Raw genomic sequence first — 19,012 nt, forward strand, 5'->3', positions numbered from 1 at the left:
CTGTAAATGTATTCTATATTTTTGCAAATAAAATTTATGTTTGTGGAATCGCAATTCCTGTAACTGTCATACATACTGTAAATGTATAAGAAAGATCCCTAGGTCCCGGTGTGAATCCTCTGCCTCAGCATGTCATTGCTGGCAAGGGTAGAAAAATAAACCCATTCTGGAGACTCTTAGTAATCCTAAAGTAGAACATTCACAGCCAACAAATGTTTATGGTCATATTATTAAGGATCCTGTCAGGATTTAATATATAAATATGTTGCGATCAGAGGTTATCTGAATATGGTGATGCTACCCTGTTGACTGCGTAAGCTCACTTTCTTCCTCCTATTTTCAGTGTGTCTTGTGTTGCAGGCAATTGGAAGATCTCTGACCCCTGGAATTCCTGCTGATTTGTAGAACCCAGAAAAAAAATGAAATCTAAATAAGTGGGAAATGGAGTTCTTTTTTTAATTCAGATATTTTCATATGAATTGTATTTTATGATTTTTGTAGTAGTAATATACATATCATGAATAAGCCATATTGCATGTCTGTGGTCCTTTTTACAGATTGCTCTTGGGACAGTTACCAATGTTGAAGAAGCAGTAAAGTGGCTGAGCTACACTTATCTTTTTGTACGGATGAGAGCAAATCCATTAGTATACGGCATCAGTCACAAGGTGTTTCAGGTAGGAAATCCATTTCTTATGAATATCTAACCCCTATTCTCTAGTCAGTAATGCCAGGATAAATATTTGATTTTGTTTTCTGACATGATAACAGCACAGCTTTTAGCTCATTTAGTTTTAGTTCAGTTTGTTTAGGCATTGGTGATTGAAATGGCCTTAGCTAAAGACAAGCAACGAACCTTGTAAATGTTAACACTGTGTCCCCTGCTGCCTTCAGGAAATAATGCCAATGTTGATAGCTTGGCTAAAAAAAGTGTATGTACAGTATGTGTGTGTGTATGTGTGTTTATATATATAATATATATATATATATATATATACACACACCAATCATCCATAAGTTTATGGCCACCCACCCAGTATTGAGTTGGCTCCTCTTTTGCCCTGACCCCTGACTAATCAAGGCATGGGGGCCACTAGGCCTCTGAAAGTATTTTAACCAATATGTGCTGCTCTGTTCCTGTGTGCCAGTACCTTTCTACTCACTAAACATTAGCGATTTTGATCAACTTAAATCACATACTTTTTAACTTTAAACCACATGTGCTAAAAATAAATATGTGAAACCGTGAAAAATAAACCAAATAATAAACAATTGCTTTATAAAGTCTCTGTGCCTCCTTTAAATTTCAGTGTCGCTAACAATGTTTATAAAATAGTGCTCATAGCAATCTTTACATGGTAGAGAAAGTGCCCACGACTCCGGTGTTGCCAGTAGTGAAATCAAACATATCACCTCTGTCTCACTTTATATATATATGACCAACACAGTCATATTAAAGTCATGTATCACTTTTGTGCATACTCCCCCAGGTCACCATAGATGGAATTCCCCACAGTCTCCACTTAAGTTTCTCCATGGGATATATGGTATAGGTCCCTTTAAGGGCCACTGTTCCTTCTTCTGTGCTGTGCCGTGCCGTGCCATTAATGCTCGCTCCACCACATATAGTATTAGGAAGCAAAAATAGCTGTCATGGTGTAGTATTTAACAATGCCACTCAATTTTATTAAAAAACGCACTTACATTAAATAAAAATAAGCTTGCGTGACAAGTTTATTGTATAAATACCACCGTATGCTTGTCCTTGCCCTCAGTTCTGGCCTGCAGCTCTGATGTCACCTGGCTTCACCCTACATGTTACCTCACCAGGCACATGACTTCATCAGGGGAAAGAGCTGGATGATAATTACTGTGTTTAACCATGTGCCCACCACCCTATAGCAGAAATACTGCTACAGAGCAGCAGGGCTGCACAAAATCATGTGTATATATACGTGATTTTATATTTCTGGGTAGGGGGCACTTGCACACCCTACCCGCGTCGCCATTGACGGCGTCAGCTGTCGATCACTGGGTTCTGGATGGTGATTTCATGCTGGCACCCGGCGATTGCCGAGTATCACTGATGTGGGAGAGGTCTGTATGTAAAAAATACAAATCTGTCCCCTGTCAGCTCCAGCACACTGCACTGCACAGCGCCATATCACAAAAAATAGCCTGGTCAGGAAGGGCGGTAAATCCTCTGGAAGGCAAGTGGTTAAATAGCTCACTGATTTGTCTACCATTTTGATGAAGTCCAGATTAACCTTCACACTATGCTGTGATAGCAGGTTCTTGAACTCCTGTAATTTGCAAGGTGAGGACTCCTTGGATCAGACGTTTTTTTCCAGCACATCTCACAGATGCTAAGTTGGATTGAGATCTGGAGAATTTGGAGGCCAAGTTAACACCATGAACTCTTTGTTCATACCATTTTTTAAACCATTTTTAGTGTGTGGCAGGATGCATTATCCTATAGCAATAATGCTTAGGTAGGTGGTACATGTCAAACTAACATCTGTATAAATGGCAGGACCCAAGGTTTTCTAGTAGAACATTGACTAAAGCATCACACTGCCTTAGCCAACTTGTCTTCTTCCCATACTGCATCCTGGTGCCATTTCTTCCCTAAACAAGCAATGCACATGCACTTGGACATCACCATGATGTAGAAGAAAATGTGATTCATCAGACCAGGCCACCTTCGATTGCTCCTTGATCCAGATCTGATGCTTACATGCCCATTGTAGGTACTTTTGGGTGTGGACACAGGTCAGAATGGACATCCTGAATGGTCTGCGGCTATGCAGACCCATACACAATAAGCCATAATGCCCATTTTTTCTGCTTTCACTACATAAGCAGGAACAACATGTTTACTTGCTGTGTAATAAATCCCACTGACTTTCAGATGCCATTGTAATGATATAATCAATGTTATTCACTTAACCTATCAGTAGTGTATAGATAGATAGATATAGTGTGTGTATATACAGTTAGGACCATATATATTTGGATACAGGCATAATTGTAGGTTTTTTCAGGTATTTACCAAAACATATTCAAGCTATAGTTATATAATGGATATGGGCTGAAAGTGCACACTCTCAGGTTTGATTTGAGGGTATGTAGATACAAATTGGAGGAAGGGTTTAGGAATTACAGCTCTTAAGAGTAGCCACCTCCCCTTTTTCAAGGGACCAAAAGTAATTGAACAATTGAATCAAAAGCTGTTTCATGGCCAGGTGTCGGCTACTCCTTCCTTATTTCTTCATCAATTAAGCAGGTAAAAAGGAGCTGTCCATGCAAGTGAAACAGGCCATTGTAAGCCTTCAAAAACAAAACTAATCCATTAGAGAGGTAGTAGCTAAATTAGGAGTTGCCAGATCAACAGTTTGGTACATTCTGAGAAAAGAAGAATGCACTGGTGATCTCAGCAATATAAAAAGGCATTGACGTCGTGGAAGACTGTGGTGGATGTTCACAGGATCCCCTATGGTAAAGAAAAACCCATTCACAACATCCAGACAAGTGAAGGACACTCTTCAAGAGGTGGGCGTATCATTGTCAAAGGCTACAATCAAGAGAAGACTTCACGAGAGCAAATACAGAGGGTTCACCACAAGGTGCAAACCATTCATAAGCTTGAAGAATAGAAAAGCCAGATTAGACTTTGCCAAAAAAAAACCATCTAAAAAAGCCAGACCAGTTCTGGAAAAGCATTCTTTGGACGGATGAAACTAAGAATAATCTGTACCAGAATGACAGGAAGAAAAAAGTGTGGAGAAGGCTTGGAAGAACTCATGATCCAAAGCACACATCATCTGTAAAACATGGTGGAGGCAGTAGGATGGCATGGCTTCCAGTGGCACTGGGTCATTGGTGTTTATTGATGATGTGACAGAAGCAGCCGGATGAATTCTGCAGTATTTAGAATCATACTGTCAGCCCAGATTCATCGAAATTTAGCAAAATTGATTGGACGGCACTTCACAGTACAGATGGACAGTGATCCAAAACACACTGCAAAAGCAACCCAGGAGCTTTTGAAGGAAAAGAAGTGGAATATTCTGCAGTGGCTGAGTCAATCACCTGATCTCAACCCAATTGAGCATGCATTTCACTTGCTGAAGGCAAAACTAAAGGCAGAAAAACCCACAAACAAAGAGCACCTGAAGACAGCTGCAATTAGAGCCTGGCAAAGCATCAAAAAGGAGGAAACACAGTTTTTGGTAATGTCCATGGGATTCAGACTTCAGGCAGTCATTGCCAGTAAAGGATTCTTAGCAAAATATTATAAATGAACATTTTATTTATGATTATATTCATTTGTCCAATTTCATTTGAGCCCCTGAAAATGGAGGGACTGTGTATAAAAATGGTTGCAGTTCCTAAAATTTGTACTTGATATTTATGTTCAACCCCTTGAATTAAAGCTGAAAGTCCACACTTCAAATTCATTTGGTTTGTTTAATTTTAAATTTATTCTGGTGGCATATATAAAGGGGAAACTCGAAAAATTTGAATATCGTTCAAAAGTTCATTTATTTCAGTAATGCAACTTAAAAGGTGAAACTAATATATGAGATAGACTCATTACATGCAAAGCAAGATAGTTCAAGCCGTGATTTGTCATAATTGTGATGATTATGGCTTACAGCTCATGAAAACTCCAAATCCACAATCTCAGAAAATTAGAATATTACATGCAATCAATAAAACAAGGATTGTACATAGAACAATATTGGACCTCTGAAAAGTATAAGCATGCATATGTACTCAGTACTTCGTTTGAGCCCCTTTTGCAGCAATTACTGCCTCAGTGCGGCGTGGCATGGAAGCTATCAGCCTGTGGCACTGCTGAGGTGTTATGGAAGACCAGGATGCTTCAATAGCAGCCTTCAGCTCTTCTGCATTGTTCGGTCTCATGTCTCTCATCTTTCTCTTGGCAATGCCCCATAGATTAATTAGTTGATTAGAGTGGGACACTTTGAGCCTAGAATATTGCACCTTTTCACAATATTCTCATTTTCTGAGATTGCGGATTTGGGGTTTTCATGAGCTGTAAGCCATAATCATCACAATTATGATAAATCACGGCTAGAAATATCTTGCTTCGCATGTAATGAGTCTATCTCATATGTTAGTTTCACCTTTTAAGTTGCATTACTGAAATAAATGAACTTTCTTACGATATTCTAATTTTTTGAGTTTCACCTCTGTGTGTGTGTGTGCGTGTGTGTGTATATATATATATATATATATATATATATATATACACACACACACATACACTATATTGCCAAAAGTATTGGGACACCCCTCCAAATCATTGGATTCTGGTGTTCCACTTACCTGCATGGCCACAGGTGTATAAATTCAAGCGCCTGGGTTTGCAGACTGCCTGTGCACTGGTGCCCAGTCATGTTGGAACAGGAAGGGGCCATCCCCAAACTGTTCCCACAAAGTTGGGATCATGAAATTGTCCAAAATGTCTTGGTATGCTGACGCCTTACGAGTTCCCTTCATTGGAACTAACCCATACCTTAACCCCCACTCCACCAAACTTTATACTTGGCACAAAGCAGTTAGGCAAGTACTGTTCTCTTGGCAACCGCCAAACCCAGACATGTCCATCGGATTGCCAGGCAGAGTAGCATGGTTAGTCACTCCAGAGAACACGTCTCCACTGCTGTAGAGTCCAGTGATGGCGTGTTTTTCACCACTGCAGCCGACTCTTTGCATTGCACTTGGTGATATAAGGCTGGATGCAGCTGCTCGGCCATGGAAACCCATTCCATGAAGCTCTCTGCGCACTGTTGTGCCAATCTGAAGGCCACATGAAGTTTGGAGGTCTTTAGCTTTTGACTTTACAGGCAGTTGGCGACTTCTGTGCACTGTTCGCTTCAGCATGCGGTGACCCCACTCATTTTACATGACCTACCACTTCTTGGCTGAGTTGCTGTTGTTTCCAGTTGCTTCCACTTTGTTATAATACCACTAACAGTTGACTATTTAGTAGCAAGGAACTTCCACGGATGTACTTATTGAACAGGTGGCAACCTGGCACAGTACCACACTTGAATTCAAGGAGCTCCTGAGAGCATCCCATTGTTTCACAAATGTTTGTAGAAGCAGTCTGCATGCTAGGTGCTTGACTGTATACACCTGTGGCCATGGAGGTGATTGAAATACCTGAATCAAATGATTTGGAGGGGTGTCCCAATACTTTTGGCAATAAAGTGTGTGTGTATGTATGTATATATGTGTGTGTGTATATATATATATATACACGCACACACAGTTGTGTTCAAAATAATAGCAATGTGTTGAAAAAAGTGAATAAAGCTCAAAATCCTTCTAATATCTTTTATTTCCATACACACAAATGCATTGGGAACACTACACATTTTATGCCAAATCAAAACATGAAGAAAAATATATCAAATTTGTGTTGTTCCTCTAAAAACAAAATTGAAGAAAAGTGAATATTAGACTGTGCAGTGTTTGTATTCTTCTTTACAAACTCAAACATTCACTATATAAACTGAAAAATGTTTGAAGATTTTGCTTTCCTTTGAATCACTTAATTAATATTTAGTTGTATAAGCACTGTTTCTGAGAACTGCTGTACATCTGTGTTGCATGGAGTCAACCAACGTCTGGCACCTGTGAACAGGTGTTCCAGCCCAGAATGATTGGACTACATTACACAGTTCTTCTCTATTTCTTGGTTTTGCCTCAGAAACTGCATTTTTGATGTTACTCCACAAGTTTTCTATTGGATTAAGATCCGGGGATTGGGCTGGCCACTCCATAACTTCAATCTTGTTGGTCTGGAACCAAGATGTTGCACGTTTACTGGTGTGTTTGGGGTCGTCTTGTTGGAACACTCATTTCAAGGGCATTTCCTCTTCAGCATAAAGCAGCATGACCTCTTCAAGTATTCTGATGTATTCAAACTGATCCATGATCCTTGGTATGCGATAAATAGGCCCAACACCGTAGTATGAGAAACATCCCCAAATCATGATGCTTGCGCAACCATGCTTCACTGTCTTCACAGTGTACTGTGGCTTGAATTCAGTGTTTGGGGGTCGTCTGACAAACTGTCTCCGGCCACTAGACCCAAAAAGAACAATCTTACTTTCATCAGTCCACAAAATGTTGCGCCATTTCTCTTTAGGCCAGTCAATGTGCTCTTTGGCAGATTGTAACCTCTTCAGCACGTCTTTTTTTCAACAGTGGGACTTTGTGGGGGCTTCTTGCAGATAGCTTGGCTTCACATAGGCGTCTTCTAATTGTAACAGTACTCATAGGTAACTTTAGACCTTCTTTGATCTTCCTGGAGCTGATTGTTGGCTGAGTCCTTTCCATTTTGGCTATTCTTCTATCCATTCGAATGGTAGTTTTTCACTTTCTTCCACGTCTTTCAGGTTTTGGTTGCCATTTTAAAGCATTTGCGATCATTTTAGCTGAGCAGCCTATCATTTTCTGCACTTCTTTTATATGTTTTCCCCTCTCCAATCAACTTTTTAATCAAGGTACGCTGTTCTTCTGAACAATGTCTGGAACGACCCATTTTCCTCTGAATTTCAGAGAGAAATGCATTGTAACCAGCATGTACAACATTTGCTGCTTTCCTTCCCTAAATAAGAGCAATAATTGCCACCTGTTTTTGAAAGAATGAATGACCTCACTAATAGAACTCTACACTGCTATTATTTTGAACATGCCCCTTTCAATTAGTGATTCCATTACACAGAATCAGCAGCATGCATGTCATGAATGTTGGGTCTGTTGGATTTCTATTACTCTACTACACCTGCTAGTAAATTATTTGCCATGTAGAAATATTTCTACCAAAAACAGTGATTGATGATCAGGTTAGTGATGTCTGACTGCTATTATTTTGAACACAACTGTATATGTGTGTGTATATATATGTGTGTGTGTATATATATATATATATATATATATATATATATATTATTTATTTATTTATTTATTTTTATTCCAGAATAGTGGTTGGAGCCTTGCAAATCATTGTGTTAACCCCACTGACCAGATGAACATTCAGAACAGCTGGTGTATATAGTGCAAGTATAGTCTAATATTAGCACAGCAAACAGACAGTGGTGACAATATGTGGGCATCAAACAGGAAGTTGTTACAATCTACAGGCAGCAAATGACAATCTTGGCAATATGTGGGCAGTAAACGGATACAGTCAGTGACAAATACACACACACACTGCCCTCTCACCTTACCTCTCACTGTTCCTACAGCAGCCGACTATGTTACCATCTACTTTTCCTTTCTGTGTGTTCATTCTCCCTCTGCTATCCACTGTCACCTAGCTGAAGGCCTATTCAATCCTGCCAGCTGGGCATTCACTCATGTGGCACCCTGCAGCATGCTGTACACGGAACAGACAACAACCACTGCCCCAACCTAGGTACTCCATTTTATACATCTTTAGAAAAAAAAAATTCTATTTAAGAATATTTTTACAACACACCAGGGATTTCATTGCTTTTAGAAATGATTGCATTCAGCTAAAATGTTTTAAAATGGATGGAGGTATAGATACCAGTGTGATTAAACTATATAAAATTTATAACTGTAACCTTTACTCTGTTTTTCATTTGGGTTGGTGGACAGATGGACCCCTTGCTAGAGAAGCACAGAGAACAGTTGGTTATTGAAGTGGGGCGTAAATTGGACAAAGCTCGCATGATTCGTTTTGAAGAGAGAACTGGTTTCTTCTCCTCCACAGACCTGGGCAGAACTGCAAGCCACTTCTACATTAAATATAATACTATAGAGGTAATAAATACATATGTTTTTTATATTATATCATGAAAACTTACAAAAAAGTATCCTACCAAAGAATTTAGTAATTCCAAAATATATATTGGTTAAATCTTGATGTGTTAAAAGGCCATGTCACCGTATTTACCTGCCCCGTATCATTATACTGATCTGAACAGCAGATAGTTGACTCTAAAGGCTTACTGCTCTTAGTTCAGCAAGACTTTACTTTCAGCCTCAAAGACTCTGTAGTCTCTTAGAAGTGTGGACTACCCTCCCCAAGTCCTCTCACTAGCTCACAGACTGTGAATTGACACTGCACAGTTGTGCCTTTTTATTCACACACACTGGTAGGGAAACTTGCTGGTTCCACCGTATAATCTTTAGAGATGACTTGAAGAACAGGTGTTTTGTGAACAATCACATTAAAGGTGATACTTCCCATCTTTTTTATCCTAATTTTTTTTTGCTTGCTGCAGTAATCTTCACAGAGACCTGGTTAATATGCCTTAGGTGCACAGTACAAGCTTTAATATTGGTCCGTGGCTCACCCTCGTGGACAGTTTGCAAATATTTTTTATCCATTTATCAGACACTTGATGATATACAGTATGGTTTACATGTTTTAACCTGATGGAGTGTCTGACCTAATCCATGGTTGCCCATTCACCCCCATTAGCTGCATCTCTGGGTTATGGGGAACATTTCTCCTATTTGGAGACATACCCCTGTGGTTGGCCACAGCCCTTTTTGTTTTGTCTAACCCCACAGGTGTGTTTAGGCTATTGTTTTGTTTGTATAGTTGTTAATATGTTGGCTCATTGTTCATTGTAGTTTGCTAAATTTGCTTGACTTTTAAGGGGTTAGAGAGTTCTGTCCTCCTAATGAAGGCAACAGGCTGTAGGCAAAACTCAGGTGCCTTAAACCGCAGAAAATAGGGCTCATTCATATCAGCATTCAGCCTCAGGCAGTGCACAGAGCTATTTGTTTACTTTGTTTTACTACCGCTGAGCTGCATCCAGGCAGCCCATATAAAGTTAATGGGTACATATCTACTGTACAGACTCACAGACTGTACAGACTGTCAAGTTTATACATACGCAGAGATGGGTGCACAGACCTAGACGCAGAGCCTGTTATCAGCACTAGACTGAATTCAACTCGGTTGTATTAATAGTGAGCACAGATTTTAATGTGAGCCCAGAGCCCTTGCTCAATACCTTGTTCGGGAAGTCTTCTATATCCACAGTGGCCATAGAAGCACACAATCTCTGCTGCTTAATTCTGTCCATAGATGCTGAAAAAGCATTTTACAGAATCAGTTGTGTCTTTAAAGACAAAGTTATGCAATGTCTGGGTTTCTGGGAAAAGATACTCCAATAGACTGGCACCTTATTTAGCTATCCTTCTGGGGGGGATCGTTAGTGGGGTCAAATCTATGTTTGTTTTTGTCCGCAGTGACGGGAAAATTCAAAGAGGCAGGAAGGAAAACCTTTATCGAACAAATTTTCAGTCAGTATATGTGGCTATCATTCAGAAATCACATTCATTTTAAATGTGAATGTTAAAAGCAAAAGACAATTTTCGAACGATATTCGTCCATTCCCCAAATATTCAAAGAATTTTGGTATGACTTTTCATACAAATATTCTTCTCCGAAAATCTACACATGTATGGCCAGCTTTAGACCGGATCTATTGCAACCGCTCACTAGATCTGAAACTAGAGTCTTAGCTTTCCCTAAACAACATACTGTAGTCCTATTCAGTAATCAGCTTAAGGCAATAGTTGCAGATGGTCTGGTGAAGAGCATGCTGTGGATGAAACAAAAGTTTTACGAATTCACTAATAAGCCCCATAGGATGCTAGTGAACAAGCTATGAGCGAGACCCCCACAAACAGCTCCTGATTTTATTTTCCAATGAGATGGAACTCCTACTTACTGCCCTCATAACATAGCTAAAACCTTTGGTCATTTTTATAGTAAACTGTATAAATGTCTCTCCCCAGAATATCATCCACCTTTTAATGTTAAGGCTTTTGATGCTAATATGTATAATCTTTGCCTACCCAAACTCAAACCTGCAGACATTGCCGCTCTTAATGGTGACGTCACTTACAAAGAGTTGGAAAAAGTGGTCAAGGACCTACCCCTAAAATAAATTGCCAGGCCCAGATGGCTCCCTCTTTGCTGGCTTTCTATAACTCTTTGCTAGAGGGTGAAACTCCCCACCCCCTGTTTCAGCATTCATATATAACAGTCATACCAAAAGCTGGAAAGAACCCTGCTTCACTGGGTAACTATAAACCCATTGCTCTTCTTAATTTGGACTACATTTTTACAAAAATTCTGGCCAACTGATTAACCCCCATCTTACCTAAACTTATCCATCTAGATAAAGTTGGCTTTGTGCTAGCTAGACAGGCAGGAGACAACACAAGAAGGACAGTAGACCTGGTAGATGTAATCAATAACACTAAAACCCCGACCCTACTTTTGAGCCTAGATGCTCTAAATGCATTTGAAAGGCTGAGCTGGCCTTATATGTTAACGACGCTCCATCATATTGGCTTACAGGGACCTTTTTTAAAATCTATCACTGCACTGTACTCATCGTCCACGGCACAAGTTAAACTTCTATGTGCCGTGTCAGATCACATTCGAATATATAATGGTACTAGACAGGGATGTCCTTTATCCCCTTCCTTTTTGTTTTATGCTTAGAACCCCTAGCAGCAACGATTAGACTACAGCCAGACATTACGGGAGTTAGACAAAAGAAGTTTAAGTTATCATTATTCATAGATGATATTTTGCTATCCATTACTGATCCTCATACTTACATAAGCTACTTCAAACCTTCAGTGATGTGTCGAACTATAAAATGAATACTTCTAAAACTGAAGCTGTGCCTCTTAATGTTTCTTCAGAACAGCTTGCTCTTCTCCTGAACAGTTACCATTACCACTCGTGCTCCAGCTCTACAAAATATCTTGGTACCCACATTACTCCAACATACTCATCTCTATTTGAGGCTAATTTTATAACCTTATTTAAGGATATACGAAACTCATTGAAATAATGGGATACTTATAACATATCCTTTCTAGGTAGAATTAATGTATTGAAATGTCCAGAATGCCAAAGTTAACGGTCAAAGTACCTATGGTACAACTATGCTCTCTACAGAAATCCTTCCTCAATTTCATATGGCACAATAAGGTGCACATGGTATATTGCTGAGTCCTCCTTTCACCCCGCTCTAAAGGAGAATTGGGAGTACCAAACTTGATAAAATATTACTTGGCCTCTCATTTACAACATATTCTTTCTTGGTCAGTTAGATTGCCCAGTAATAGATGGTTAAATTAAGCTATGTCTATATACCAATCCTCGCTGATTTGCTCCACTGATGATGTGTCTGAACTCATTTCCCACGCTCAAATGTTGACTTTTGAACCCTATGTTATTCACAGATCTGGTGTATCTGCAATAAAAAATACAATTTAGCCCCGCCATGCTCCTACTTGACTAATGTGCTATATAACCCTGCCCTACCAGATAGCCTGACTTATACTCAAATGCTCCCTTGGGCCCAGTCTGGCATATTTCAACTGCACCACTTAATCCACCTGGTAGCTCGAAAATTGTTTTCCTTCGAGTAAACTGGGGCTAGGAAAAAAATCTATATCCCCTAAGGTTGTTTTACACATATCTACAATTTAGACACTTTTTCTCCACTTTAAGGCCTTCATTATCCTTAGACTATCCTACTGGAATTGAACGTACTTGTACACTGGGCCCAACTCAGACACACCTTATTTCCACCCTATATACTGTAAGTTATTACAGGAGGCCTCACCTCTGACAGAAGAAACCCATTCTCATATGAAAATGGGCTGAGGTCCTTCAACACCCTATTCCACTAACTTTTCGGCATAAGATATGGGAAGCAGCTTCTAAAACGTCTCACTGTGTTACATATAAGAAAAAAATCTATAAAGTATTGATGTACTGGTATAAATCCGCCACTGTCTTAAATTCTTTTAACATGGCAGTCCCGGAGACATGTTGGAGATGTATGGGTGATAGGGGGATGCTAGCTCACATTTTTTGGTTTTGCCCTCAAATGCAGGGAGTTTGAACTTCGGCCCAGAATATCCTGGAGCTAGTTCTGGAGGTATGTTTACCACTGGATCCCCTTCACTATCTCTTGAGACTTCCATTTACTGGAATATCTAAAAGCTCTGAAAAAAACTCAGCGCTCACATACTGACAGCAGCCAGGAGATTGATTCCTCAGTACTAGAAATCCTCCACAGTGTCAACTTATTTTGGTTATAGTGGAGGTAAGAGCAATGGAATATTTGACTGCTATCTCGAGTAACAGTATCAAACTTTTTCATAAAATGTGGGACATATGGGATGGTTCTATCTTTGGATCACCTACCTGTTATGCCACTTCTCCTCGCAAACCTTAGTTACCCCCCTGCCTAGTTAAAAGTGCAGGTCAGCCCCACCCCCTCCCCACCTCCTTGTTAGGTATCTTTTCACATATCTAGCACCTATCTATTCTATATATGAACACTATTTTATATGTCAAACTTGGTAAATTATCCAAGATATATCTTGTTATAATTTTTAAGGTATTGGATCTACTAGATGCTTTATGACTCAATTTATTTTCAAAAATCTGGTTTACTCAATCTAAGTCTAGTAACTTTTATTTATGTATATGTGTGTTTCTTATTGGTGTGTCCATGCAATGCTTATTGAACTGCAGACATGTTATTTCCACCATTGGTATTTTGTTTTCAGCCATTGTTTAGCTTTTATTCCTGTACCTCTCAAAACTTTATTAAAAATTACAATGATTACAAAAAAAAAAGAGTAAATGAAATAGAAAATGAGCAGGGGACATATAGAGTGAGTGACCAATATGATATTTTCTATAGCATATGGGCAATCTAGACCCACTTCACATCTACAGGCGTATCATGGGTGATAGTAAGAAATTGCCCTGGGCCATAAGGGGTATGTAGGTGCTAGAGCTGATGCAGTTAAAAATTATTTGTATTGGATGTACAGACAAGTGGGAACCAAGAAGTCATGGATCTCTAACCTCTTGTAATAAAGCCAGTTTAAATAGGATGGATGTACAGAAGTAGGATTTCTGGCTAATAAAGATAAGTAGGAATTTTTCCTCTAAAACTGCAGCAGAAGAGGAATAGTCTGCAGGAGCCTGAGCAATCCACTGATCAGAGTTGCAATGCTTTATGGGCTCCAGTGCAACAATTCAGATTGTGTCTTGAGTAACCAAAGCAATGCAACAGTGTAAGAAGGCTTCGTTATGCCAACCTTTTCAGCGAGTTATCATTCTCTTTTCCCCAACCATAAGCTGAGTTCAGATCCACCTTGGCATTATAGGCTTTCAATGCCTTTGGACATCCTCAGAAGTTTCTGTTCAGTCAGTTATTGTCTTCTTTCATCATGGAAACCTTTTAGCATTCATCAATTTAAAGGATGCACATCTACATCTTTTTAGGTTTCTGATTGCTTTGCTTTGCTGTGGACAACAACCTCTATCAGTTGTTTGCCCATCTCTTTGGCCTTTCCTCAGCCCCAAGAGTATTCACAAAGGTCCTCGCCCCAGTCCTGAAACGTTTTTGTTTTAGTCATCATATACCTTGATGATCTTCTACTGCTAGAGTAGACCTCAGTGACCTTAACCTTGACCCCCAGTTTGTCAATTGCAATGCAGGCCTTGGTGGGCTTTGGCTAGATCTTTTTTCATCAGAAACTGTTTTGGGATATGTGTTTGCATTGGGGAATGTTGAATATGGGTTCCCTAGCTTCTCAATTAAACAGGGAATTGAATAGATTTATCTCCAGGATACAGAAGCTGATAACGTATACAGAAAATGATATGGTGACACTGTGGGATCACTATGGCCTGATCTATGCCTTTCCTCCACTGAAGATTTTTCCTCATCTACTTTGAAGTATCAAGGCATTCTCATAGAGCGTGACCTTGTTTGCCTGTTGGCTGATGCTTCGTTGCCTATACCAGAACTATTTTTGCAAAGACCAATCTTTCACACTGCATCTTGTTTCTTTGCTTTGACTGCCTAGGTGTTTAAGCCCAGGTACTGAGAGACAGGGACATTTTGAATCTGGTTATCCCCACCATATTTAAAACTTTTTAAATCTATTTCAGGTAAGGTTTATCATTTGTACCTGTATTGGACATTTCCTTGACAATGTTATCCCATAAGGTAGCCTTTCTCATGGCCATTGCTTCGGACAGAAGAGTTTCTGAGTTACCAGCACTGTTCTGTAGGGAGCTCCATTTGAGCTTACATAAAGATCTGATTGTTTTAGGACCAAGTACCTCCTTTTTACACTAAGTGGTTTCTTCTTTTCATCTTAATGACATCTACCCTACATTTTCTAGGTATGGTGGTATCATTCAGCCATTGCATCTTTTTTTTTTTTTTTTTTTTTCTTCATGCTGAAAGGTCCTAAAAGTGGCTCTCTGGCTACAAGATGCACTATTTCTAAGTGGATTTGATAGGTTATTGTGCATGCCTATGAGTTGCAAGTTGAAGTGTTCACTTTTGCTGTTAAATCCCACTTCACTAGGGAAGTGAGTGTTTCTTAGACTTTTTGTCATCAGATTGATGTATCTGCCTTCACAAATGCTAGTTTTGGTCAAATGGTTCTGCAAGTGGCTCATTAATGCCCTTGGTCTTTGTTTTTTTTTTTTCTTGTTTGGCTGGTTTGCCTGTGTTGTTTTTGTGTGCTTACCCTTCAGTTTGGAATACTTTGTGAAATCTCTAGGTTGCTTATTACTGACCTGTATCCCACTATAGATAGATTTCTGTACTTTCTTTACTTTCTCGTATACTAGCATTCTGTCTTTGGAATGCTTGCTACACTGGGCTCAAGGGGGCTGACCCTTTAGCTTTCTATGTGCTTATTGCCCATTTCCCCTGTAGGCAGCAGGATAACCTTAGGTTGCTAAGTTAATTATTAAACTGTGTCCCTCAAAGGACACAAAATAATATATACAGTGCGTGTGTGTGTTTGTATATATATATATATATATATATATATATATATATGTGTGTATTTATTTTTTTTCCCCCAGAGTCCATTGAGTGACATTAGATTTATACTGCCTGTATTACACAAAATTTGTTTGTGCTAGTTCTATAATCCATATATTCACATTTTGAGCTAATTTTCATTTTATTCATTGTTTAACATTCAATTATGGCAGTGATTCCTAGTTGATTCAGTTTTTGTCCTTTTTAATACAATTTACATTTGCATTTTGTCAGATGTCTGTATAAACAGACCTATTGTATGCCTGTTATGCCTGTTAGTCATTTTAAACAAGAACCAATTTGAGAGAATCTGATACCAATTTGGTGCTCTGAGGCATCCATAAAGTGTTATGAATATGAGCAGTGGTGTGAATGTGCTGCCAGAATGACTGGCAGAGGTCCTAATGCATAGTGAGAAGTGGAGCTTTGAGGTAAGGAGACAAATAATGCCATTGAAGTGCTTTGGCTTGTTCTCAGCACTGCTGTGCCAGAGTAAACTGGATTTATTTCAATTGAAGCATAATGTTTTTATGTTTAGAAAATACTCTTTCTTTTTGCTGTGTGCAATTTCTGTTTCTTCACTAAAAATGGTTCTTTGTTTTTGTAAAGAAGAAATTCTGTTTTAACTTTTTTTTTCAAATAGCAGTTATGACCTATTAGCAGTTTGGTGAGGAATTGTTACATGTTCAAAAAGCATGTGTGTGCAAGAGTTTTTGTGTAATCTTATTCGTGTTTATATATAAATATACAGTATCTCACAGAATGTGAGTACACCCCTCACATTTTTGTAAATATTTTATTCTATCTTTTCATGTGACAGCACTGAAGAAATGACACTTTGCTACAATGTAAAGTAGTGAGTGTACAGCTTGTATAACAGTGTAAATTTGCTGCCCCCTCAAAATAACTCAACACACTGCCATTAATGTCTAAACCACTGGTAACAAAAGTGAGTACACCCCTAAGTGAAAATGCCCAAATTGGGCCCAAAGTGTCAAAATTTTGTGTCGCCACCATTATTTTCCAGCACTGCCTTAACCCTCTTGAGCATGGTGTTCACCAGAGCTTCACAGGTTGCTACTGGAGTCCTCTTCCACTCCTCCATGAGGACATTACGGAGCTGGTGGGTGTTAGAGACCTTGCGCTCCCCCACCTTCCGTTTGAGGATGCCCCACAGATGCTTAATAGGGTTTAGGTCTGGAGACATGCTTGGCCAGTCCGCCTTTACCCTCAGCTTCTTTAGCAAGGCAGTGGTCATCTTGGAGGTGTGTTTGGGGTCGTTATCATGTTGAAATACTGCCCTGCAGCCCAGTCTCCGAAGGGAGGGGGTCATGCTCTGCTTAAGTATGTCACAGTACATGATGGCATTCATGGTTCCCTCAGTGAACTGTAGCTCCCCAGTGCCGGCAGCACTCATGCAGCCCCAGACCAAGACACTCCCACTACTATGCTTGACTGTAGGCAAGACACACTTGTCTTTGTACTCCTTGTTGCCGCCACACATACAATTGACACCATCTGAACCAAATAAGTTTATCTTGGTCTCATTAGACCACAGGACATGGTTCCAGTAATCCATGTCCTTAGTCTGCTTTTCCTCAGTGAAATGTTTGCGGGCTTTCTTGTGCATCATCTTCAAAAGAGGCTTCCTTCTGGGATGACAGCCATGCAGACCAATTTGATGCAGTGTGTGGCGCATGTTCTGAGCACTGACAGGCTGACCCCCCCCCCCCCCCCACACACACACACACCTTCAACCTCTGCAGCAATGCTGGCAGCCCTCATACTTCTATTTCCCAAAGACAACCTCTGGATATGATGCTGAGCATGTGCACTCAACTTCTTTGGTTGACCATGGCGAGGCCTGTTCTGAGTGCAGCTCAGTTTCAGGGTCTTGGTAATCTTCTTATAGCCTAGGCCTTCTTTATGTAAAGCAACAATTCTTTTTTTCAGATCCTCAGAGAGTTCTTTGCCATGAGGTGCCATGTTGAACTTCCAGTGACCAGTATGAGAGAGTGAGAGCGATAGCACCAAATTTAACACAGCTGCTCCCCATTCACACCTGAGACCTTGTAACACTAGGTCAATTTGGACATTTTTACTTAGGGGTGTACTCTCTTTTGTTGCCAGTGGTTTAGACATTAATGGCTGTGTGTTGAGTTATTTTGAGGGGACAGCAAATTTACACTGTTATACAAGTTGTACACTCACTACAAAGAAGTGTCATTTCTTCAGTGTTGTCACATGAAAAGATAGAATAAAATATTTACAAAAATGTGAGGGGTGTACTCACTTCTGTGAGATACTGTATGTGCTGGCATTAGTCCTAGTGAAATGCATTGCCTAGTTGTGTACTAACAAAGAGTCTTGGCACTCCTAGAGGACAGAGTTGTTGATCAGATGTTAGCAATCTTAAGATGATCATAAACAGTGCATACCCTGTCATTAACGACACTGTGCAGTCCAGTCCTATTTTGTGTTAGTATTATAGTCCTGTTTTGTGTTATACTGTCTAGCCTGGTTGCTTGTCCCTGAGGTCCTATTGGGCAATCTATCAGTGAAAGTGGAGTTCTGGGGCACATCCAGATGTGAGTGGGCATTGTTTTAAGATTTTGTTGTGATCTATTTATTTAAATACTGCACTATGATATAAAATCATGGCATATGTTGCTGAGTTGGTACATAAGTGAGGACTACTAGGTACAACAGTGAAAGGCCAAAATCTACTGCGGTCTACGAGGAATTGTGCTATTCAGTGACATCTCTAACCTGGGAAAAGTGCATAATGACCTTCTTGAAATAAGGGGCATCCCCTTCCAGTGAGTGGCACAAGTATGAAAATATATGAGGAAAAGAAAAGAGAAACGACTATACGTGTATGATTGACAATTTTGGTGTTGGGACACATGGCTGTGGACTTTTTATTGGACATTTTATTGTTGGTTAACATTTGATATTGTGTTTGTGTGAAGCATCTTTTATTGCATTAATATTTTGATTTAGCAATATGTAATATTTGAAAATTGCTAAAATTGAAGGCGGTGGAAGTATCACAATCCAGCAATGTTTTTTTTTTAGCTAGATCCTGG

The 19,012-nt window shown here is 39.6% G+C and overlaps 1 protein-coding gene across 1 annotated transcript in view; it reads left to right on the forward strand.

Annotated features, from left to right (window-relative positions):
- The window catches only part of ASCC3 (activating signal cointegrator 1 complex subunit 3), a 915,848-nt gene that overhangs the window by 646,380 nt on the left and 250,456 nt on the right, over positions 1 to 19,012 (forward strand). Inside the window, exons 16-17 of the mRNA XM_089665174.1 lie at positions 558 to 677; positions 8,665 to 8,829. Of these exons, the coding sequence (XP_089521300.1) occupies positions 558 to 677; positions 8,665 to 8,829 (285 nt within the window). The remainder of the gene's footprint in view (positions 1 to 557; positions 678 to 8,664; positions 8,830 to 19,012) is intronic.

Source organism: Staurois parvus, unplaced genomic scaffold (assembly GCF_062004578.1).
Source record: "Staurois parvus isolate SC_StPar_1 unplaced genomic scaffold, SC_StPar_1.0 ptg000048l, whole genome shotgun sequence".
Classification (NCBI taxonomy): Eukaryota; Metazoa; Chordata; class Amphibia; order Anura; family Ranidae; genus Staurois; species Staurois parvus.